The 24,241-nt window shown below is 40.3% G+C and overlaps 1 protein-coding gene across 2 annotated transcripts in view; it reads left to right on the top strand.

Moving 5' to 3' along the window:
• BICD2 (BICD cargo adaptor 2) overlaps window positions 1–22,740 on the top strand; it is a 50,959-nt gene extending 28,219 nt beyond the window's left edge. The window contains exons 2-8 of one of the 2 annotated variants that reach the window (XM_009090954.4): window positions 1,682–1,894; window positions 4,787–4,939; window positions 7,798–8,250; window positions 9,249–10,268; window positions 11,321–11,472; window positions 17,338–17,548; window positions 20,671–22,740. In XM_009090954.4, coding sequence (XP_009089202.1) covers window positions 1,682–1,894; window positions 4,787–4,939; window positions 7,798–8,250; window positions 9,249–10,268; window positions 11,321–11,472; window positions 17,338–17,548; window positions 20,671–20,676 — 2,208 coding nt within the window. In that variant the 3' untranslated portion in view covers window positions 20,677–22,740. Of the gene's footprint in view, window positions 1–1,681; window positions 1,895–4,786; window positions 4,940–7,797; window positions 8,251–9,248; window positions 10,269–11,320; window positions 11,473–17,337 lie in introns of both variants that reach the window. The other variant, XM_009090953.4, reaches the window with a different exon arrangement.
• Window positions 22,741–24,241: the final 1,501 nt, after the last annotated feature.

Below are 24,241 nucleotides of genomic sequence, written 5' to 3'. Positions count from 1 at the left end.
GCAAAGAGATACCCATTGTCCCTTTCTCTGTGCCAGAGATTTGTCATACATACTGTTCTCTAAAGGTGGATCTTAGTTTATTACAGGGGAAAAATAGTGTATTTGAGGAGCTTGTGTGCTTTCTGTTATCCCTTTAACATTTATGGAGATCTTGGGTATTAGGCTTTTAAGCTGCTTTGTTGAAATTCATTTGACAAGGACTTGACAGCACCAGATGGTGCTTTTTGTCTGAAATATGGCACTTTTTAGTTTCCCTTAGGTTATCTTGATGAATCTGGCTAGAATTTCTCCAATGGATATTTGTCTCCTATATCTCTGACTTGCTTATTTGAAATAAAATTTAGTCTGATAGAGCAATATCTGTGTGCCTTTAATCATAGGCAGGGCTAGCATACTTGATCAGCTGTTTCAGCCCTGGTATAATCAGTAGTTTCTGTGCTATTAATGTGCCTGCTGCAATATACAGAAGTAATAAAACACTGAAATCTGTTTCTCTTTAAAGCAGGTTTTTTTTTTTCTTCTCTGGCAGTATTTTTCTGAAGAGCTGGCATCAAGTTAAAATGCATGACTAGATAAGGAGTTTCATGAGATGCTTCCCTGTCCTTGACTTGGCCTGATATTAACATTGACTGGGAAAATCTGCCATGTTTTGGCATCCCAAAAAGATACTGTAGCACCTGAAAGCTCCAAATATGCCTTGGGTTGGATTGTGGTGCAAGCGTGTGCAACACTTAAAAGATCACATTCAATGTTGTTGAATATGGCCGATCTGCCAGGCCTTGTGTTACAAATATAACTACTGGAATTGGCCAGCTCTGCTCTCCAACATGTGCCAGTGACAGCTGCAGGCTGTTCTGTACCACAGCAGCTGGGGTGTCTGTGTGGGCTGGGGGCACATGTGGAGAACACTACCACAGGGACCATCACCTGCAAGGGTTTCAAGCAAAATTAAGACCCCCCCCAAAAGAAATGTGAGGAGGCAAAATAATGCCAATGTGGGGACTAGCCAGAGGCAGGCTGTGCCAAGTGGGTTGGACTTCTTACCTGCCTCTGAGTACCTTTGCTGGCACACTGCTGGGGATTGATGTCTCGAGCTGGCTGGGGGATTGTCCGCTGACCTACTTCAGCCAGTGTGACCCCGCTGGCTTAGCCTGGATCTGGAGCAGCCCTGCCAACGCCTCCAAGACCAAGGGAGGGGACTGTAATCTTACCAGCCAGCAGCAGCTGCTGGGAGCTCCTAGCCCGGGAAGGGGAACAGGCTGCTCACGCCAGATGTGTTCTCAGTGATTCTGGTTTTGCAGAAGTGAATCTAACCCCACTATAAAGAATATGCATATGCAGCAGTGTCTGGTCATCTTGCAGGAATCTGGCTGAAAGCCAGTCATGTTTCAACAGCAGAGTCACTACATTGTTGTTCCCTCCCACAAGAGTTTATATGAGATTCTACTTAAGCATTCTGCATCAAAAAACACTGTTTAGGTGCTGTGGTTTGCTTTCAAGAGCTCAGTGTTGGCCACTTATTAGGATTTGTAAATCTGAATTGGAGGATGTAGGAAAAGGTTACATTCCTTTGCCTTGAAGAACTACATGAGGGTAAATGTTTTCAACTACTTAAAATTGAATTTACTTATGCAGAATTATAGGTTTATTGATAAAAAAATGTATTTTCTGACTTTCCTAGGCTTTTGGACAGGCCCATACCAACCACAAGAAAGTAGCAGCAGATGGAGAGAGCAGAGAGGAAACCTTGATTCAAGAATCAGCTACCAAAGAAGAATACTACATGAAGAAGGTTATGGAGTTGCAGACAGAATTGAAACAGATAAGAAATGTCCTTGCCAACACACAGTCTGAAAATGAACGCCTTAATTCTGTTGCACAGGAACTGAAGGAGGTGAGCGAAGATGCACGGGGTTCACTGCAGCTTGGATTTGTTACATTTTCTGGTGCTATGTAGCCAAAAAAAGGGAAGATTCCTGAGCTGAAAGACGATTTGACAGACACGTCTGCATGTTTGGTCATGCTGGTCCTGTGGGTGCTGCACATCAGTTCCCTCAGTTTCAGAATTGCTGCCTTAAAAAGCAGCAGAACCTGTTTAGGCCAAGCACAGAGACCCTTGGATGTACTTTGCTGCTTCATTCCCAATGCAGATTTTCTGGCTGCAAAATATTTGTGGCATAATTTCCCTTTTCATCCCTTTTTCCTCCCTCATTTCTGAAGGTGTGGGATTATAACAAAACACTGAAATGAACAAAGAAAGGGATAGCAAAGTTTATAGTCTTGTGTTTTCTCTCATGAAGCGGTGGCTTTTACATTTATGTAGGTTGCTTTACATAATCACTTTGACCTTTTATTGTTTTGCTATTGAAACCACATATTTTTAAGGGGAAATCATTGGTGAGAAGTTACTTAAAGAGTTTAATTACTTACAAAATCTGTAGTTCAGCAAAAGTCTTTGTGGTACTGGTGCAGAAATTATTGTTTTGAGAGCTCAAATTATTACTTAAATTCAGTCTGGTAAAACTACAGAGACTGTAAACCACAGGTGGATGGATAAAACAGTCAGCAGTTATTACTCCTGAGTTTTCTTGCGCCTTCCTTTGAAGCACTGGGGTCTAGTCTTGTCCAGTCCTAAGCTAATCAACTGGCCTCCCCTGCCAGGAGGGAAGGCTATCCAAGAGCCCATATCTGAATCTCAACTTAGTCCATGTGACCTCAGCTGCAAGTGTCTCATGTAATTTCTTTAGGGTGTAGTAACAAATATGGGGATAATATTTGGTGGTAAAATCAATGAGGAAATATGGGTTACTTTTCTGGAGATGTGGGGATTCACTGGTGCCTCTTGTTGGGATATGACAGAGAAGATTTGTCGTACAAGCAGTCACAAGTGATCAAACATACCAGTCAGCTTCTCCTTTAACTTTGTGGAACAGAGTTGGAATCAAGCCTTCTCCTTGGACAGGGAAACAGTTCTAGAAACACAGACACAACTCTTTGTCTGTATTTCCCAACCTTTGAGACTAGCTTAATAGAAAAACTGCCCACCCCAGAGGCAGTGAGGTGTCTGTGAGGGATTCTAGTCCCTTCTCAAAGTGTGCTGAGCAGCAGATTTCTGATCTGCTTCCAATGTCACTGCAGTTGGAGGTGATTTTTCTTTCCAGATACTGCCACATTCCAGTCACCTTTTAAGGAGACATAAAAATGTGAATTCATGTCAGCCTTCAGCTTTCCCTTTGGCCCTGGGTTTGTGAAAAGATAGAGAGACAACACTTACTCAGGCATGGAATATGGGCTATAGCAACTTGTAATTTGTATTGGTGTACTATAGTGTCTGATTGCAGCAATTTTGATTTCTTGGTGAGCTGTGAAGTTGTGCTCTCTTTGCGGCTGAAAACAAACAGACAATTTTATATAGTCTAATCTTTACCTGATGTGTGAGGGAATTGTAATTTAAGCTGATTAGTCTTAACAGTTGCAGGTGATTCAGTGTTTGTATTCAAAACATGCCAGATTCAGTTCTTGGCACATCCTCCAGCTGCAAACATTTCGCTTATCTCAGCATGCTGTGTGTGCCTGTTGGTACCTGTGTGGTTACGCAATGGAACCCTGCTGCACACTCTCAAGGACTGAGACCATATTTAGTCATCACTGACATGCCTGTGTTTGGCCAGGAGTGGAGAGCTCGGAGCAAATCTGAGTTCGTAGGCCTGAGGCTGAAGCTTGCTTGGGCTGCAGGACAGGTGAGATCAGGCAGCAGGTCCCATATGCCAGCTGAAGTGACAGGCTGCTCTGTCTGCAGCTAGCAGTGGTTTTGAATTAGAAGTGTGGATAACCACTCCATCCTATCATGGACACAGCTACAAAAATACTATTTTTTAAGGCAACCGTATTCCCTGTTTGCTTATATCTGAAGCTGATTCTGTTAATATTTTAGAACATACTTTTCCACTTTGTATGAATTAAGTGTTTGAAGATAGGACTTGAAGGAAAATAATATTGGAAAAAATAAAAGGTAAGTGCAGTGAGCCATTTCTATAGCTCTGTATGTTCCAGCTCAATTTATCCAAGTGTCTGTGTATATTCATGAAAGATCCCAGGGTCATACTACACCAATATATTGGTTTTTACTTCTTATCTTTCAAAACAATGCTAACTTTTTCTTTGAAGTCTTTTGTTAAGTCCTGTGAAGTCTTTTGTTAAGTGTTGGGGCTAAGGGAAGGGAGTATTTTACGTCAACTAGTTTCTATTTTTTCTCAACCTGAGATCTTAGGTTTCATGGGTTTTAACTTAGTGTCTTTCTCCAAAAGGATTAATTGTTTCTCATTTTCAGCTTATTGCTCTGGTAATAAAGAAAATGTCTGTTGAAAAGCAGCAGCAAATACATGTCCAAATAACATCTGGAGTCATCTGAATCTGTCTTTCTCTTGTGAAAAGGCCCTTCTTGTTAAATCTCGAAACAGATTTGGGTACTGACTTCTGGTCTGGAAAACCTTTGCTGGTTGCTACAGCCAGTGAAACATCACAGGTGTAAATGCTGCTTTTCCTGCTTGTTTCTTGACTTGTTTTGAGTCAATAGTAAGAATTGGTAAGAAAATCAAGAATACAAAATCTAATTATTGTGTAAATTACTTGGTTTTCTGTAATTTCAGAGGGTGAGGGGAAGATATATAATTTCAATGTGTTTCAATATAATTCAATTAATTAGTGCATATAAAAAAGATACAAAATTTTGCAATTTAATTGTAGTTGATCCACCATTTTTGTTTTGCTTTGTTTGTTTTTCCAGGTTAACCAAAATGTGGAGATCCAAAGGGCCCGCCTGCGAGATGATATTAAGGAATATAAATTCCGAGAAGCACGTTTGCTGCAAGACTGTACTGAACTTGAAGAGGAAAACATCTGTTTGCAGAAACAAGTGTCTGTCCTGAAGCAAAGTCAGGCAAGTTTTCCAACCAGTGGGCATTGCTTTGGTAGCACCAGTTAATTCCTGTGTTACAATATGGTTCTGTCTTATTTGAGTATCCAACTACTAATTTTCTATCTTTGTACTACTTTTGAGACTATAAGCTCTATATTTTAGCACCAAGACTTGTCCTTTCTGACTCTGCTTATACACAGTCATAATACTTCATTGCTTCTACTTTGACTTCCAAGTGCTTCCATTGCCTTCTCTTTCTCGGATGAAAGAAAAGTCTCTATCACTCTGCTTTGTTACTTGTTTTAGTCCTTTTTCTGCAGTTGTTTTTCAGTGTCTCTTTACAATGCCATCCATCCATCTACCCACCCATCTTCCATCCTTTACCTTCTACACTGTCTGGAAATTGGAGTGTTTCTGAACATGCTTATGAAACATGTTTTAATTGCTACTTTATCCTTACCATCTCTCTCCATTTCTGTGCTACTCTTCTAGCTACTTTCAATAAACTTGGAATGCTGTTATTGTTGCTCTACACTGTTACCTCTGTGTGACTGCTTGTCTAAAAGGTCAGTTTAATTGTGCAGTTCCAGTTATTTCCAGAGTTTTAGAAAACTGCATTCTTGGAACTTCTTAAGAGCTTCCCTGAGTTATCATTTGTGGAGCTAATTAAGATAGATGTGGTCTTTGGCATGGTTCACTTATCTTCATCTATCGGTGTTGGACTTGCTATTTTTATTCTTCAGGTAGCTGTCAGTCCCATTGCATAAATAAAGCTCAGTTGGGAAAGTGAAGGACATAGATGCTGCCAGGGCTGGAGCCCCTCTGCTCTGGAAACAGGTTGGAAGAGCTAGGGGTGTTCTGCCTGAAGAAGAAAAGGCTCCAGGGAGACCTTCCAGTACCTAAAAGGGGCTCCAAGAAAGCTGGAAAGGGACCTTGGATAAGGGGGAATGGCTTCCCACTGCCAGAGGGCAGGGATAGGTGGGATATTAAGTAGAAATTACTGTGAGGGTGGTAAGGCCCTGGCACAGGTTGCCCAGAGCAGCTGCAGCTGCCCCATCCCTGGAAATGTTCAGGGCCAGGTTGGGCAGGGCTTAGAGGAGCAACGTGGTCTAGATGAAGTTGTTCCTACCCATGGCGGGGGGAGGAATGAGATTAATTTTAAGGTCTCTCCCTGCCCAAACTATTCTCTGATTCTACAATTTCATGAAAATATTCCTAAAATCAAAGTTCTTTAGAAAACTCAATGTTAATACCATCTGTTGTGATCAGCACATAGTGAGATCTCTGTAGAATTTGCTGCAGAACTCATTCAGTGTAATGAATGAAAGCTGCCCTGTCAGGCTAGATATGTGGGATATCAAATGTATTTTAATTATGTCCAAGTGAAACTCTGTGTCTCTGTTTATTACTTTGGGCCTCACTGCACAAAACAGGATTCCAGGTTGGACCCGTTCTCATCTGCATATATTTGGTTTAATTATGCCGTTTTGGGCACTCTGACATCCTGTAGTAGGGACAAAAAAGGCTGATGTAGTCTCAATGCAGGCTGGAAGAGAGAGGGAAGTGGTAAAATCAAACCTATGTAGTTGGTTACTTCTGGATTTTACCTTTTTTTCTCATTCATCATATTCAGAGCAGCAGGTGAAAGTTCCTAGCTCCATGTTCACATTCTAGAACAACAATACTGGAGAATGCTGCCATTCTGGCCTGAGCTAAATTTAACTTCCGATGCTATCTCGATATTTGCTAGTAGTTATTGGCTGCTGTATTTTTATTCTGGAAACTTTGAAAATAGACAACAATCTGAAGTATTTTGTCTTATTAGAAGCATACAGAACCAAGAGCTTGTTCTTTTCATGGCAGTGGATTAATTTTCTACCTTGTCTTAATCCTACTTGATGAACTTTTAATTATTCTAGTTTTTAAATATTCTAGTTACTCATGCAACTAGAAGCAGCCGTCAAGTTTTCCCAGCAAGACTGAATTAAAATACTTGATTCCTGGTTTTTAAGTTGGGTGTGGTTCCGTACTCCCAGGTTGCTCTATGTTGACATCTAAAATTTATTTAGCAATTGGCAAAAAAAAAAAAAAAAGAAAAAAAAATTGACATATCATATGGTATGAGTTCCTTTCTTTCAGAGTAAAGAAGAATATTCTTTGTTTGCTTCCTCCCTGCTACTCCCAAGTGCTAAAAAATTTTACATGAGAATTGTTTGTGTATATAATTTCAGTGCAAGAGAGGTTTAAAAAAGTGCGGTACTAGATGTGATAGATAGCATGCCTTCAAACTCATCAATGTGGATCTCAAGTGTAGAATCTGAATTGTAGCCCTTTCAAGATGTGCTCAAATGATGGTGAGAGAAATGCTAAAGCCTTTTAATTTGAATGTATCAAAGCAGAGCTTGATCACAGTTTTAACCCAGTGGTGTGTATTTGAATGGCAGTGAAGCAGAGCGTCAAAGTGTACCTTTATCATGCCAGTTTTGGAAATGTGAAGCTTAACTTTGTGAGAAGGCTAGCCTGGGAATTTTTTAATAGAACAAATGTTTGCATGCAGAGCTAGAAAAGACTGTTTTTGGATACAGTGAGTCTGATACAGAAGCATCTCCCACCTGTCCAGATTGAGCTGGAATAGATGAGTTCATTTGACAGTTTGCTTAGTGAATTTATTCTGTAGTCTCTGTGAAGGTAAATTACATAAGCCATGTTTACAGTCATAGTGCTGAAATTAGACTCCAGAAATGAAATAAGTATTCTATTTCTACAATATTTAAGTGACATCAAACATTCAAAAGCAAAATGACTTGGTGCCTTGCTGGCGGACGTTTTCATTAGAGATCCACGCCCCCTCCCCCCCCCCAACCTTTGTATATCTCCAGGTGGAGTTTGAAGGCTTGAAACATGAAATCAAAAGGCTGGAAGAGGAAACTGAGTTTCTCAATAGTCAACTGGAAGATGCCATCCGGCTAAAGGAGATCTCTGAGCGCCAGCTTGAGGAGGCCTTGGAAACACTGAAGACAGAGCGGGAGCAGAAGAACAACCTTCGGAAGGAGCTGTCCCACTACATGAACATCAATGATTCCATGTACAACAGCCACTTAAACATCTCTTTGGATGGGCTGAAGTTCAGCGATGAAGCCACAGAGCCCAATAATGATGAAATTATGAATGGATTTGAACAAAACTGCCTCAGCAAACTCAGCAATGGCAAAAACAGTACTTCAACGCCCAAGAAAAATGAAAGCTTTCCTCCAGCCCCAAGTCTGGTTTCAGATCTTCTGAGTGAATTAAACATTTCTGAAATCCAGAAGCTGAAACAGCAGCTTGTGCAGGTAAATGGGTTTCCTAAAGAGCTGTGCACTGCCAGATAGCTCCTAAAGTTTGTTTGGGATATAATTTCAGTCTTTTCAGTATCTCACATGGTACTGTTTATACTGTATTTTTAAAGGCTTTAATTGATTTAGAATTTGAGGGTGCTAAATGTTTGTCAGTGAAAAACCACAGTTTTTTTCTTTTCCTTTCTTTTTTTTTTTTTTTTTTTTAATGCAATGGAATTGGCAGTCATGTCCTTTCCTTGGTGGAAAGTTCTAATGCATCTCTTCTAATGCAATACTTGCTGTGTCTACTTCATTACATCACTACCAAGAACAATAGTGGTATGTTTCAAAATTGAAAGTTACTCCAATCACCTTCATCAAAAGAAGTTTTGTACTCATATTTTCTGTAATTAGTTCAAAGAGCATAAAATCTTAATCAGCACCAAGCATTGCTGTGCTATATTTGTGCAGTTAGGAGGTTGGAGAGTTTAGAGCAAGATGTACCTTTCTGTTTCCTACTAATATTTGGTCAGATGTGTTTTAAATTTTGTTCTGTAAGAAAAAGCCCTTATGCAAAATGCTGTCAGAATTTTTAAAAATTAGAAATTTAAGAGGAGAAACTTGAAAAAGTTTTGGTGTTTCTGAGTCTTTCATGAAGTTCCAAGCTTTCATCATAGAGTAACTGTGTGTTTTCTAGAATTTACTTGATAATTTAGAAGATAGCAATAAACTTTAGCTTATTGTTAGCTGAAAGGAAGTTTTCACAATGAGACCATCACCTAGGGAATAAATGAGTAAAATGTGCATTTTGACAAGGAGATAAGAAAGAATTGACAATGAACACTGTAACTTGAGATAATTTTAGAATACACTGGGGAGACTTTCCTATAATGTGCAAGTGATTGAATTTCTGTAACCATATGGGCTGTTGGCTAAGTTGCTGTCTCTTAGAGTTAAAACTATTTAAGTGATACAATTCCCTTAACATAAATGTCTGTGTTCCTGCATTGCAGATGGAAAGAGAGAAGGTTAACTTATTAACAACACTGCAGGAATCTCAGAAGCAGCTGGAAAATACACGGGGGGCTCTCTCAGAGCAGCATGAGAAAATTGGCAGACTCACTGAAAATCTGAACGCCATGAAGAAGCTCCAGGCCAGTAAGGAGCGTCAGTCTGCCCTTGATAACGAGAAGGACCGAGATAGCCATGAAGATGGAGACTATTATGAAGTTGACATCAACGGGCCAGAGATCCTGGAATGCAAGTACAAAGTGGCTGTGGCAGAAATTACTGACCTGAAGGAAGAGCTCAAAAATTTGAAAGCAAAGTACAAAGAATGTGAGTCTAAGTATGAGGAAGAGAAGAGTAGATATGAGACTGAGAGCCAAGCTCTCACTGAAAAGATCACCTCACTGGAAAAGTCCAGTAGGCATGATAGAGAACAGATGTCCAGGCTGGAGAAGGAGCTGAAGAAAGTCAGTGATGTTGCTGGAGAAACACAGGGCAGCCTCAGCGTGGCTCAAGATGAACTAGTCACCTTCAGTGAAGAGCTGGCCAATTTGTACCACCATGTCTGCATGTGCAACAATGAAACTCCAAACAGAGTGATGCTGGACTACTACAAGGAAGGTAAAGGTGGACGCAGTAGTCCAGAGGCCAAGGGAAGAAGGTCTCCCATTCTTCTTTCTAAAGGGCTGTTAACTATTGAGCTGGGAAAGGCAGAGAGTGGAAGTGGTGACGGCAGCCCATCCCCAGTGTCATCTCTGCCGTCCCCTGTGTCAGATCCTCGGAAGGAACCGATGAACATTTATAACTTGATTGCTATAATTCGGGATCAGATCAAACACCTGCAGGCTGCTGTGGACAGAACAACCGAGCTGTCCAGGCAGCGTGTTGCTACTCAAGAGCTTGGGCCAGTGGTGGACAAAGACAAGGAAGCTCTTATGGAAGAAATCCTGAAGCTGAAGTCCTTGCTGAGCACCAAGAGGGAACAGATAGCAACTCTGAGAACTGTGCTGAAAGCCAACAAACAGGTAACCAGGTCTTCGAGGTTTGAACGTTACAATGTTAGGCAACTAGGTCATAAGCACAAGAGAATTTTTCTTTGAATTCATTCTGCCATTCCCTCAGTTTTGTGGGGCTTTTGTTGCTGTTATTTCACTAGTCTGAGGCTGAAGCTGGCTGTTCCTTTAGAGGCACCCATGTAAAGATGAGCACGGGGCTATAACTGACTTCAGCTTCTCAAGTACTCCTGAAACTTTTTTAAGGTTAAGGTAATTTCAATCTACTGTCTGTCTGAATTAGATCAGGTAATATTTAATGTAGGACACCTAAAATGAAGCGGTAATCTTATTTTCTACTTTAAAGAATTTTAGTAGTTACCCTTAAAAGAGTTCTGAAATTTAAGTATTGTTCTCTCTCAAACTCCAAAATAAGAGAGCCTTCCAAAATGAGAATGTGATATAAGAATGTGGTCAAAATAACAGAGGTGAAAGGTAAAAATTATCTTTGGGGATTGGACATTCAACAACATTAGCAGTGCAGGAGTTGAAAATAACTGCCATTGAAGCACCACATGACGTGCTTCATCTTCTTCTCTACGGTTAAATTTAAATTGTCTTAAAAAAAAGTAGTTTCATCTACTAAACTACTGGTGGTGTTGTTTAAGAATGAAATAAACACATTAAGATTTCTTTTGCACATTTTAATAAAGGTGTCCCAAATGTAAAATAGGTAAAATGCTACAAGAGAGAGCTGTGCTAGTGATTGACAAATGCATTTAATTACTGACATACTAAGTAGATTGTTTTGTTCCTTTGTGTTGCTAGGTTTCACTACATCTACATTCTGTAACTTCCTTAATGCTGCTGCATGGTTAATAGGAGTAGGAGATGGCTATGTCTGTTCCCAGTGTTCAGAAATGACATTTTATTTTATCTGTACAAGACAGGTTGACCCCAAGTTTAACATTCCAGTACAAAGTAAATGTTTCATTATGTGAATAGTGATTAAAAATCTTTTAGCCAGCCATTTGATGAAGAGTTTCATTAAATGTTATGTTTCTGTTCTCCCTGGTAACCAACAGACTGCAGAAGTAGCCCTTGCTAACTTAAAAAGCAAGTATGAGAATGAGAAAGCGATGGTTACAGAGACCATGATGAAGCTGCGAAATGAGCTGAAGGCTTTGAAGGAAGATGCTGCCACCTTCTCTTCCCTGAGAGCTATGTTTGCTACAAGGTAACAAATATAATGAACGCCACAAAATTTAATTCCTTGCTTGTGTGGGGAAGAGTTGAACATCCTTCCCATCCACCATGCAGAGAGTGAAGCATTTTTTTCCCAAGATTATTGCTTGCAGTGTGTGTGTGTGTGTGTGTGTGTGTGTGTGTGTCTGTGATATGCTCCTATTGATGAGGAACATGTGTGGATATCGTGTGCTGCTACAAAATATAAAGCTGTTGTGGCAGTATTTATTCAAGTTGGCTGGGAGATTACCTGTTTTCCCTTGTTCTTAAAGCCATTAGCTCTGAGGAGTGACATTTAACAATGCAAAGTGAGCATTTATTGTACACTGAAGATCGGTCTCTGCTTTACCTTGATGAATAGGAAAAGGTAAAGATGTTGCAAACATGCTGGTATTCTTAGGCTGTCTGTCCTGCAGTTGGCATCTGTTGTTTCGTTGACCTGTGTCAGCTGATTTGATTGCTTTGTCTTTGGAACTTGCTTCTGCTTCTTAGTTGTGCTTTGTGGTGTAGTACATGGAATCACTAAATCATCAAGTTTAGGAGAGATCTTTAAGATCATCAAGTCCAGCTGTCAACCCAGGACTACCACTTCACCTCTAACCCTTGTCACCCAGCACTGCATACAGATGCTTTTTGAACGCCTTCAGGGAAGATGACTCCACAACCTTCCTGGGCAGCCTACTCCAATGCCTGGCCACCTGAGCAGGGCAGACTTTTTTTTAATACCTACTCTGAATCTCCCCTGTCTCAGCTCAAGGCCATTTCCTGTGATCCTCTCACTGCAGGCATGGCAGAAGAAACTGGCTCCACTGCTGCCTCTCCAGCAGTTGAGAGAGCAGTGAGATCCCCCTGAGCCTCCTCTTGACAGGACTAAATAAACCCAGCTCCCTTAGCTGTTCCTCATTAATATTCAGAAAAGCTAGACACAGAAGATGTGACTTTGAGCATTTCCAGAAAGGGATTCCCAGATGGGAATAACAGCATTTACTTCCTATTCCTGGTGCTAGATCTAGAGGTGATGAAGGGCATCTAGAGACTAAAATAGGTCTGGGCTGTCAGCATCCCTGTGAAAGCAAGGAGATGTCCAGGCAGGACAAAGGCATTTCACTATCCAATGGGCATGCTACAAAACCCCCTAAATGATGTTGTGCGCACTCTCACATCTACAGCACTGAGGTACCTGCTCTAGACTCTGTGTCTGAGAAGTAAAATGTAGTGCTGCGTATGTTGATATTCAACCTTGGTGAAGGTGCCTCTTGTAGATAGGCCCTGGACCTGGGTTGTAACAGTCTTCTCCCAGAGATTTGTTGAAGTGTCTATGTCCACACCACCTTCCCATTCCTGGTGCTCTGCTTGAACACTGCTGCTAAGACAGTGAACCACAGGATGCATTCCTGTGAAATAATAATGGTGCAGAGAGCTCCTCACAGTACTCTGTGCCAGCTCTTGTTTGGCAGTTTGTTTGCCCTTATGGTTTTAATCAAAGTGGAAAGTGAGTTACTTTAAAATACAGGAGATTACTGTAGCAGCAATTATTTGTCTCCATGGTTTAGATTCACAAGTCCTGATTATGTTTGACAATTCACAGAAAATGTCAGTGCTTGTATGATGTAAAAAGCAAAACACATGCACGGCTTGGGTGGCGTGGGGTGGGGAGAGCTGAAGAGCTTGGAATTAGAGCCTGGGGTTAGGAAAAGGTGGGGGGAAGGTGTTAAAAATCTGTCTTTAGTAATAATTTCTAATATAAAGATTGAGTTAGAAACTCAGCAGGTGGCCGATCTCTTACAGCTGAATGCAGTTAGTGCTCATTTTCATCTCATTTTAACTGTGTCTCCGCTAATACGTTTCCCAGTTTTTAATAAAGCTGAGAAATTGTGATTTTAATCCTGCATGCTGGAATTTCTTTAGTGAGTTGACAGTTTAAGCTCTTGAGGTAGAAGTAGTTGATGCTTCTCTCTAGTACCTCCTTCAGTCACTGCTGAGTCACCTGTCTTGTCTCCTTGGAAGTTGTCGTGTGGTCTTCATTGATTGCCGGGAAGAGGGGGAAAATATGGGTATGCCCAGGTTCATTTGGTTACATAACTTTTTCTTTTCTTTTTTTTTTTCCCTCAAACAGAGCTTGATTCACTAATGAATTTACATATAAATGGTATTAAAACTATTACATGCTGACCCTTACATAAACTGGTCCGTAGAACTAAGGCCAAACCAGTGTTTGTGGGAAGCAGTGGTATGTGGCTTTGGAAAATGCCAAGTTAGGTTTTTCAATAGTTTGGCTTCAGAAAGTTTTAGAATATTTAGTTTTTATTTCTCATCATTATGTTTAACACTCAGGATGTTTATTTTCTCGGTGTAGATATTTGTATATAGCTGATATTGTTTTTAAAAATCTTGTTGATGTTTCCTTAAGCTTCTTTTTTTGTTGTTGGTAATTACTAGTACTAAGAAAATGGGCAGCATCAGAGCCTTTTGTTCACTATCTACTTAAAGCTGCAAATGTGTGAAAGTATAGCAGGCTGATACTAATTTCACATTCTTCCTAAAAGCATGAAAGCTAAATGGTCTTCTTTCAAAGGTGTTTTTAAAAGAAAGACATCTTCTATTCTGATTTTATTGAATAAATAGCTGGGAAGTAGCCTAGCACATGACAAGTGGAATGGTAAAAGAGAAGGAGCCTTTATTGTTCTGTCAAAGCAGTAAAAATACACAGAGCACAAAGATGTGCTGCCATAGCTGCTGCTGCCACCGACTAAAGCAGGTCCAGAGCCTGTGCTATCCTAGATGGTTAAGGGGGCAACATTGCTGGGTTTTGGTTTGGGGGATTTTGATAAAATTAAATTGAGAGTCAGTGAGCAGCATGAAGGAAGAAAGTGGTGCAGATCCCAGTCCACCTCTCTGTGCAACATCTACAGCCACTTCTAGGAAACTTCTTGTCCCTTCATTCCAGTAAATGATTGCTGTGCTTTGTACAGTGTGATGTTCCTTGGCCCAGGACAGCCATGCTTGCGCCAGGACAAGGTTTGAGTTTGAGGCTATGTGATTCCTTTTGGATTAAAGAATCAGGAAATCAGGTTCAGGGTGCAGGATGGTGTGTAGGCAGAGTAGTTAATGTTCCTGCTTCTCCCCAGTTGTCTCTTCTGTTGAAGAAAACCGTCGCTCAGGTACAGTTACAAACTTCAGCTGTACATATGCTACTGACAACACTTCCCTTTTTGTGGGGAAGAAAGGAAAAAGTCCCCAGATAGAGTTCTATGGAAAACAAAAAAACCAAACAACCAATTTAGATATTTGAAATAGTGAATACCTTGTAATTTCTAGGGACAGTAAGTTGATGTTGTAAACTTCTGTGCTAACAGGAAGCTCTGTGAGATAATGACTTGCTACAATAATATTTTTGAGTCAAAGTCCTGGCTTTAATTACAGCTTGCCTCGCATGGGGAAGACTTCACTGCTTTTTAGGCTATATGCCAGGCCTAGAAAGGCCAGTCAGCCATTGGCTTTGGCACAAGTGGCTGTACTTGGTCAAGAGGCGGGAGTGATACCAGAACATAAGATGGTGTGGAAGTCCCTGCTCTGCTTTACTGCAATGGTTTGGTTTTCTCGTCCTTATCTCTTTTTGTTCCAAATGGGATGGTGGTGAAGAGATCTGTTCCCCTTGCTTCAGCTGGCCTGGATTAACACTTCTCTGCTGCATGACAAATCAAGACCGCAGCAATCTTGGTGCTGTTTCACTCAGCTGCAAGTTTTGGGGCTACATTAACTTCATGTTCTGTACAAAAATGTGAATATGTTTTGATTCACAAGAAAGAAGGTGGAAGAGGGCAGGAACCTCTGCATGTCTTATACTCATCCCAGATCTTTTGGGAATGTAATATTGAGCATGAACAAGGGGAACCAAGGACAGGTCACTCCAGTGCCAGATCATATTTTGCTGAAGCAATCACATTTCATTTCTCAAGGAATTGGTAATTCTGGACATCCCACTGGTTTGCAGTAGTGGAGCTTGGAAGGAATCAGGTTTTAGATGTGCACAAAAAAGAAAGCAGAAAAGTCACGTCTAGTATAACCAGACCTTGCTTTTCACCTCAGATATAATGAGTGTGTTTGAAAGCTAGAACGAAACCCCACAGCCTCTCTATCCTCCCAGAAATCTTTAGCCTGTGTCTTGCTCCCACCCCTAGGGAAAGAAAACACCTCTCTGGCACTCTGGAGCAGCAGGGCCCAGGGTCAGTAGGATGCTGGGAGCTGTTCAGTTTTGTGACCACACCCTGCATCTGGAGCTGGTGTTGCCTTCCCTCAGAGGGGAGGACTCTTACACTTTCTAGGTTATTTTAGTCTTTTCAGACTTCCCGGGGCTGTTTCAATCTCACTTCATCTCTAGAGGTGAAATGGGTCAATGGGACAAGATCTGGCCCAGAATCTGGCTTCCACTCCCTGGAGTGTAGCAGTTGGTATAAGTCCATCTGACCACACTGAGAAGGGCAAGTGTTAGTGTTCCAACAAGTTTAAGGTTCCTGGGTTTGTTTTTTGTTTTTTTTTAAAGACTCCTCACATACGGGTTTCTCCTGGGTTGCACAGTGTGGGAAAGGCTGTGAGGAACTCCAGAGCAGGACGCCCAAAGATGTGAGGGGACAGATTTCTGTGCATGTGGGGGCCCCAGACTTCCTGGTCTGTAAAGCTGCAGTGCAGTTATAGTTCATGCAGGTTTATATTACTGAGTTGCTGTTTAACATCTCTATGTATTCAAAAATAAAATTTTTAAATTTTCTTATTTATATTCCCAAGCAAATATAATTAGGAATATAGGCCTAATCCTGCTATTTAAAGTCAGGGAGACTAGAGTTTGACGCTTGATAGCATAAGCACAGCTGATGAATCTGCATATCAATGCAGTTTTGTTTTCTGGTGGGTTTTTTCTGAGTCTGCTTTATATTACCTAATGATGAATGTCCCTTTAAGTCAGGGGCTTTTCCATTTCAAAATTTAAAGGAACTTCTCTGCTGATATTTCTGCTTTTGTGAAGAAGTTGTATTTTGCAGATGGTAAATTCCAGCTGGTACCTATGAATATTTACTTCTCTATCCATATGCATAAATGTTGTTTCTATATACATACACCTACAGATAGACTTTAATTTTTTAAGTTAAGCAGCTTCCAGACTCAGTGACAATGACTTGAGGCATTCATATAGCTTTACCACAGACAGCCTTCCAACTAACACAGTTTCTTTAATTGTTCTAAAATTGATTTTGATGGTGAGAACAATTAAATAAAGGCCACTTGTTATTGAGAAGACAGCCACTACTTATAGCATAATCAGAGTAGGTTAAAGTAGAATCCTGAAGGATGCTTGTTCTTAATATTGCTGTTTAGTCACCACTGAAGATTTGTTACTTGGACTTTGTGTAAAGTAACAAACAGCACAGTTCAGGTGGCCATTTCACAATGCTCCTGTTGGTGCCCTCAGACCCTTTCCAGCCTGAAGCTTAGAACCACTCTGTAAGCACAGACAAAAGCAGTGTGACTGCATGGGGTCTACTTGCTATGGGAGGACATCTCACTGACATTCAGACATGAGTACAGTTAAATCAGGCTCCACACTTCCTCTCTCCAGGGAGGCTGTTAATTATACACTATCTTGAAAACCATAAACGTGAAGTGTTGAGTGTGGGATTCTAAGAACCCCAGTGAGAAGGAGTTGTGGTTTTCTACAAGTTTAGTTGAAGTTCCTGTTTAAGAGTGTGTATATAAGCAGCTGCAAAGCTATCACTGCTGTATAGGCTGGACACAAGGGCTTATGTTGGAAGGTGTTTATAATGGAACCAGGATTGCTAAAAATTGATGTATTTCATTGCAGATGTGATGAGTATGTCACACAGCTCGATGAAATGCAGCGGCAACTTGCAGCAGCTGAGGATGAGAAGAAGACTCTGAACTCCTTGCTTCGGATGGCTATCCAACAGAAACTGGCCTTGACCCAGCGCCTGGAACATTTGGAACTGGACCACGAGCAGTCCAAAAGGGTGCGCACAAAGTCTGCCTCCAAAGCCAAGGGCAGTAACCCCAGTGTAAGTCCCATTCGGTCCTGTGGAGACAGGTCTGAAGGATCTGTCCTGAACAACCAGGTGTTTTGTAGTGAGAAATATAAAATCTGTTGTGACTAGGACACATGTCTAGAAAAACCATATTCTGCATCTTATTTTATGCTGTAACTGTCAGCCTAAATCCCCACTATCTAATGTCATGATGAGTTGACTTATACTAGTATGTTGTTGAGCCAGGTAATACAGATGTATTACAGTGGTCCTATCTGTAGCTAATGCATAAGTATGGGGATACTATTAACAAGTTAATAGTGGAAACCAGTTAGCTTTTTCCACAATTAACAGGTCTGGGGTTTGCTGTTTATGGTTGAGTATTGAGAGTATGCCTGATAGAGTATGTATCTGGTGTTACTTACTGTAGTTTGTATAGCACAAATGTGATCCTTTCTCCAGGGTTGCAGTATACTTCAATAAATGCTTTCATAGGCAGAAACAAACGGAAAACCTTCCTTGTTACTGTGGCTTAAGTGGTGAAAAACAAAGTTAAAATTAGAGCTGTCTCCAGAATTCAGAGCATTTGGAAACTGGAGTCACACTTAATTTGCCTGTTGTAGCAGATGTTAAATACTTGCTGTTGAATCACCACTAACCAAAGTCCTAAAGCTTTTATAGGCTATAAAAGCTAAAACAAAACCTGGTACATTATTAATACTCGGCGTCACTCTCTTCAGAGGGATAATCAGAAGAAACTTGCACATTTATATTAAAAATATGCAATATTAACTCCATCTGATACAAAATTTAAAATGTTAAGAATTGGGATTCTACCTGGTAGACAGTTCCACTTTAAGAAGTTATGTCCTGAAAGGTTCTGTGTGGTCTTATTTTGCTCCTTGTAAGCATAACACTTTGGAAAGAGCCTGTCTGAGATATCCTTTACAGGAAAGTAGCCACACAATATATATGTGTAGAATTAATGTGACTATGGTCTTGCATTGTTAGTCACAAACAGTTTTTTTCAGCTCTCAGTATTAACCTAAATAGGTTGCATTTCAGAGCTTTGATCATTTTTTTAAGTACACAGAAGATACTGCATTCCATATGCAAGCCGTGTGTTTCACAGGGCTCTACATTAGAGGGACAGGAAATTGATCCAGATCATCCTGCTAATAATAGTTTATGAAGTAGCTTAGTGCTCATATTAATCTTTAAAGACTAATAAACCTTTGTCTGATATTGAACTTTTAAGGGGCCTTTCTACCCACTTAATTACAATAAGTTTGACAGTATAGAAGTGTACTTTCAAATTGGTGCCTAAATAAGAAAAAAAGATTGAAAATGTTGCTTCTAAAATTGTGGAAAATTTGTGGAGCACAGAAAGGCACAGTTCTTTGTTTAACCCAGAGTTTGAAGTGCCTAGCCTCAGACTTTATTTTAATGTAAAGCCCTGTTCATTTTGTACTCTTTCAAATACTTATGTATGCCTGTAGTGTTATTAAAAGAAATGCGAGCCTGTGCTGGTGAGTGCTTGATAGCATGGTTCCCAAAGCCGTTCTAACCCTGTGCTGTGCTTGTGCTCCCCTGCCTGTCTCTGTCCTTGCTCTCAGCTTGCTCCATGAGCTGCCCCTGCGCACGCAGGGGATATGCCAGTGCTAACAGAAGCTAATAAGAGCATAGTTGGTTTTCCCACTGAGGGAAAACCATGGGAAATTTTGGCTTCCCAGATATTTTTAGGCGTGTTGGGGGAAAGTCTAAATTACTGCAGTGAGATTTTAAACAAATGGAACTTTGATACAAAGCTGGGAACAATGGAAATGCTGCGGCCCAGAGCCAGCATTTCATTTATTGCTCTTGAGAAGAATCAAAAAACCTCAAGTGATTCAATTCTAATACATTTCTAAAACTTGACTGCTTGCGGTTTAAACAAATTTCAGTTCTGGTTTTAGAAACTAGGCCCTGTGTGTCTGTTACTACTTCTTTTAGAAAATACTGAATTCTCCTGAATTTGAGCTTTAATACTGCTAAATAGCAGGCTTGATATTTTAGAAGAGATATCTTTTATAATTTTCAATCCTGCTTTTCTCTGCTGCACAATCTTACAAAAGGCCTTTATTCTTCTCATTCCTACGTTAAGTACAATTTAAAAAAACATGGTGAAAGCAGGCTTTTGAGTGCTAACTTTCTCTGCTCTAATAGACTCAGTAACAATTCTGCTTCCACCATAGTAGGGAGCTTTAACACAGTTTTCACTGCTTCCATGTCTCTAGTGACAGTACTTTTGCGAAATACTGATGGCAAAAAGGTAAACTGGAGAAACTAATTGAATGCATTGTTAAGTTTTTCTTCAAATTAGTTGGAATTTTCTGTAACAATTCTGGTGTTACCAGACAGTGACTGTTGCTTTTAGGCTTGGCTCCTTCTTTCAGTTCCAAGTGTGAGCAATTTTACTATTAGCCCAATAGCCTTAGTGATCATTTCCATCTTCAGTCATTTCTGCAAATATTTAAAAAACCCTAACAGCCAGCCTGACTGCTGTTTGAGTCTAACACTATTATGGTTTATCCTGTCAGAAAAAAAACTGAGGAATGGTGTAAAGTGACTTGATCCTGCCGTTTTTATTTTTAGGTAGTATTTAAGACTGAGTCTTTTTAATTCTTGATTAACAATTTCTTGAGATGTTCATTTACTGTAAGTCTTTCAGTCTCAATGGGTTGGGGTAAAGCATGGAAAATTCCTTAAGCCATCACCTACCTCTGCAAGCAGGCTCTTCTGAATGATTCTCTGCATAGGCCTGCATGATATTCTGACCTGCATGTTTCTGGACAACCTAAAGCTTCACTGAAAACATTTCTTGCACACTCACTGCTTTTAACTTATACTTGAATAGCAAAGCTGTATTCAGTACTTGTAAGAATTCTTCTTTCTGCAAAGCTGTTGCTTCCAGGCTGAGCCCACAAAGCCTTGTTCGCCCACTGGAAAGGCATCTGTGAGCTGGAGTGGCTGCTGTTTCCCCAGCCAGCTAACAGACCCTCAGCCAACTAACCTGCCTGTGCAGCACATGGATGGGGTTAAGTTTTCAGTTTAATGAGAAATAAACACTGATTTTTTTTTTTTTCCTAATGCTATTTTATTTTTCCATTTTTCAGCTGTAGAGTAGTCCCTGGAGAAGGCCTTTCCAGCAGTGCAACACATTTCTTAGCCCTCCTCACTCTGGTTCAAAGTGGTGGTCCATTGCACACAGAATGGAAACCACTGACCTGATCCTAACTTTTGAAAACACCTTTTCCTATATATATTTACCTGAAACCTTCCCTTTGTGCCTGAAGCTATAAAACAAACAAGCTTTACCTATAAGTGCTGCTGCAGTAAGAAACCTTACAAGTGCTGAAGAAACCTACTTCAAATGTAATCCTCACCATATTAGTCTGTGCTCTCCTAGAAATGTTGGTTGGGGGAATTTACTTCATTACAGATGCTCATTTTTTACCTATTGTTAAACCTGTGCACTTTTGATATTTTTCTGTAGCTTCTTTAGTTCCTTATGTAGAAGAGTTTATATAAATGCAGTGGTTTGTGCTCATAGTCTCTCTCCAATTTGAAACTTGTGACTTATGAATTATATATCAGCGTGTGGCAGAGATTTATGGGGGGGGCTCTAGATTGTGACTAGAAAAGAGTTTCAACAAAAAGCAGGAGCTCTGCTAAACTATGTGCTGTGCTTCAGTATTATTTTTTTTTAAATGTTATGCTTTATATGTTTAAATTACTGATTTTTTACCTGCCATGTTCATTAAGAAATCCAGGGTATTCCAATTCTGGGGGTTTTTTTCATATTGTATTATTATTCTTAGGAATAGTTCAATGTAACAAGAAGAAAACTTGACTTTGCTCTGGTTAAAACAGTAATAGGCACTTGAAAAATATTAAATAAGTAGTATTACATATAAATTCCAGAATTTCTGGGTTTTAGGAAGTTGAAGTATTATCGATTAACAGAATTTTATACAACTATAACAGTTAAATTCCAAATTGGAATTGTTTTGTTACTTTTTCATTTTATTGTGCCAAATTATGGTACATTTAGAAAGAAAAATTCTAAAGTGGTCAGTGATAGGGTGTTATCAGTCAGCGCCTTTCTGTCACTCATTATTGCCAGTAGTGCCTTTGATAATTTGAAAGGAGACTCTTAGAGTAGCATAGGCTAAGTCCTGTCACTTAGGAGGAATGGAATGCCTGGTTTGGAATTTGTTAAAGATGTGGAGCAATAAGTGCAAAGTGAACTCCCATTTCGCACATTTTTAATGGTAGGCTTACTATAGAGTTTATATATTCAAGGAATTGTAAAAAATTCTGTTAGTCAATGATATTTCATCATGCAAATCCTTGCAAATTTGGGGCATAGAGGGGAGAAAATCAAAACCACAAACCTGAACAAACATGACTACACTTTGGGAGCCAGATGGACTCATCTTGAACAGATGAGCAGTATATGGCCACATTTATGGTATCAGTCTGGGAATGTGTCAGGAATGTTGCTGACTGTGAGCGGTGGTGAGGCAGGAGCCATGGCACTGTGTGCAGATGTGAACCACAGCACATTGGGATCTCCTTTGCATGTTGTATCTAATTGTGATTTCAGCAAACAGAAAGAGAGAAGCTCATCAACAAGCCATGCCAGGTTCTCAATGGCTTGGTGAGGCTCATGTGGATGATTAAATTGGTACTTGCCGGAGGGGAGCCCCTCCCACTTCTCAAAAAAAGTACAAATTGAATGAATATTGACAGAGCAGAAAGGATTTCTGTTTGCTGGAAAAAGCATTATTATTCCTAGATGTGGGGACTTATATTTCCATTTTCTGTTACACTATTGATTCATAAGAAATATTGTTGCATTTAAAATTACTACATTTGTATGTGGGTATTTATTTGAAATGATGTCAAAGTACTGTATTATGTTCTATGTGCATTACCTTTTAGTGGTGGGTTGGTCTCCATTTAACGTCCTGTGCATGTATTCTTGCCAAGTAACCTTTACACAGATCTGAAAAAAAAGTTATGCTTCTTAAAACTATAGCTATGTTAATTGGATAACCTTAGGAGGAGGGGTGGAGATCAAAACACTGCTTCCAGATTAATAAAACAGTTTTTAATCTAGGAAAGCAGTATGCCTGCGTAAAGGTAGTCACATTGGCAGGAGCAATAAAAGACAAAAGGAATTGCGTGTTCTGCCTGTTGGTTTTCTGGTTTAAGAACGTGCTGGTTTAAGGAGTTGGCTGAGGAGATTTTCAGCTGGGTGCCAAATAAATACTAATTTTTATCTGAGAGAAACTGAATACATCACATGAAGTTTTCTGCAGAACTAGAAAATTAATTGTTTGTGTTCACATTCAAGAAGCACCATCCTCTCCTATTCTGTGACATCTTCATGGATTAGTTTTGGCCTGGATCTGACTGGTTTAATGTGTGTCACTGAACAGCCTTGCAAACATTTGTACAGGGAAACTAAGGGTAGGACTAAGGCTATGGTATTAGTGTTGACAATTCGTCCTGAAATTGCATCTTAATTTCTCATGTACTCTCCAAAATATTCACGTACTGTTAGGGCCCCATCCAGCCTGGCCCTGAACACTTCCTGGAAATATTTCCTGGCTTGGCAGTGTTCCCTGAGCACCCTGGTCTAGTGGGAGATGTCCCACTAGATGCTCATGGCGGGGCAGGGGGGACAAGATGGTCTTTAAAGTCCTTTCCAACCAGTCAGGGATTCTGTGAAAATCCATTAAGTTGATGTTAGTCCAGTAGAATTAGTAAACAAACTCACAAAAACCCTGAAAGAGAATGCCAAAATTCTGAGGGCAAGGCTGAGGTTTGCCCCATCAATACAAAGATATTCCTGGAGCAGTGACTTCATGTTGTCCCCTAGAAACATTCAATGTAATTTTATTCTCTAGTTTAACAGCTCTTGTGCCACCAGGTAGGATTCTCAGAACCATTCTGCTGGTTGTTTCTCTATCTGGTCGCAGTCAGCTGCATGACACCAGCTCATCAACATAATTTATAGCTGGAACGCAAGATGCCAGTTTTTCCTTGGGCATTGAAAACACTTGTTCAGGGGTATGCGGTGAACTAGTAGAGCATGTGTGCTGGGACACTTGCCCTGATTGTAGAGGTCTGCATTTTCTATAACAGGAGCTTGATCTGCAGAAGAAACATGTAAATCCATCTGCATGCACGTGAGAGCAGACCTGTGAAACAGCAAAACAGAATTCAAGAATGCTTTAGTAAGAAAGAAAATGTGAAAACTGTCAAAGGAGAGTATTTTCATTAAAAGGTTGTCTAGTGAATGGCTATTAATGAAAACATTCATTTCTTTGACTCTTTTCTGTGTAGAAAAATCCCCTCCCTAAGCCCTGGGGGAAATTTTGCCTCTGCAGAAATGGAGGGTGGGTTCAGCATTCCAGCTGTAGATGTGACTGGCGTTGTCTATGGGAATCTGCCAGCAAATGGTCACACTCCTGCTTGCTGTGGAGTCAATAATCCAGCAGTGATTCTTTGTTTCTTGCAAGTGAGGCTTGAAAACCAGTTGCTCACTTCCCAAAAGAGGAACAGGTCAGATTTCTGGATGTACTGAGATGCCTAAAGATAAGAGACCTGGAAGTTCCCAGGTACCTGGTTTTGTGGGATGAAGGCAATGAAGATTAGGACTGAGGTGCTTTTTGG

This window comes from Serinus canaria, chromosome 12 (assembly GCF_022539315.1).
Source record: "Serinus canaria isolate serCan28SL12 chromosome 12, serCan2020, whole genome shotgun sequence".
Classification (NCBI taxonomy): Eukaryota; Metazoa; Chordata; class Aves; order Passeriformes; family Fringillidae; genus Serinus; species Serinus canaria.
This window is presented reverse-complemented; position numbering and strand designations above follow the sequence as displayed.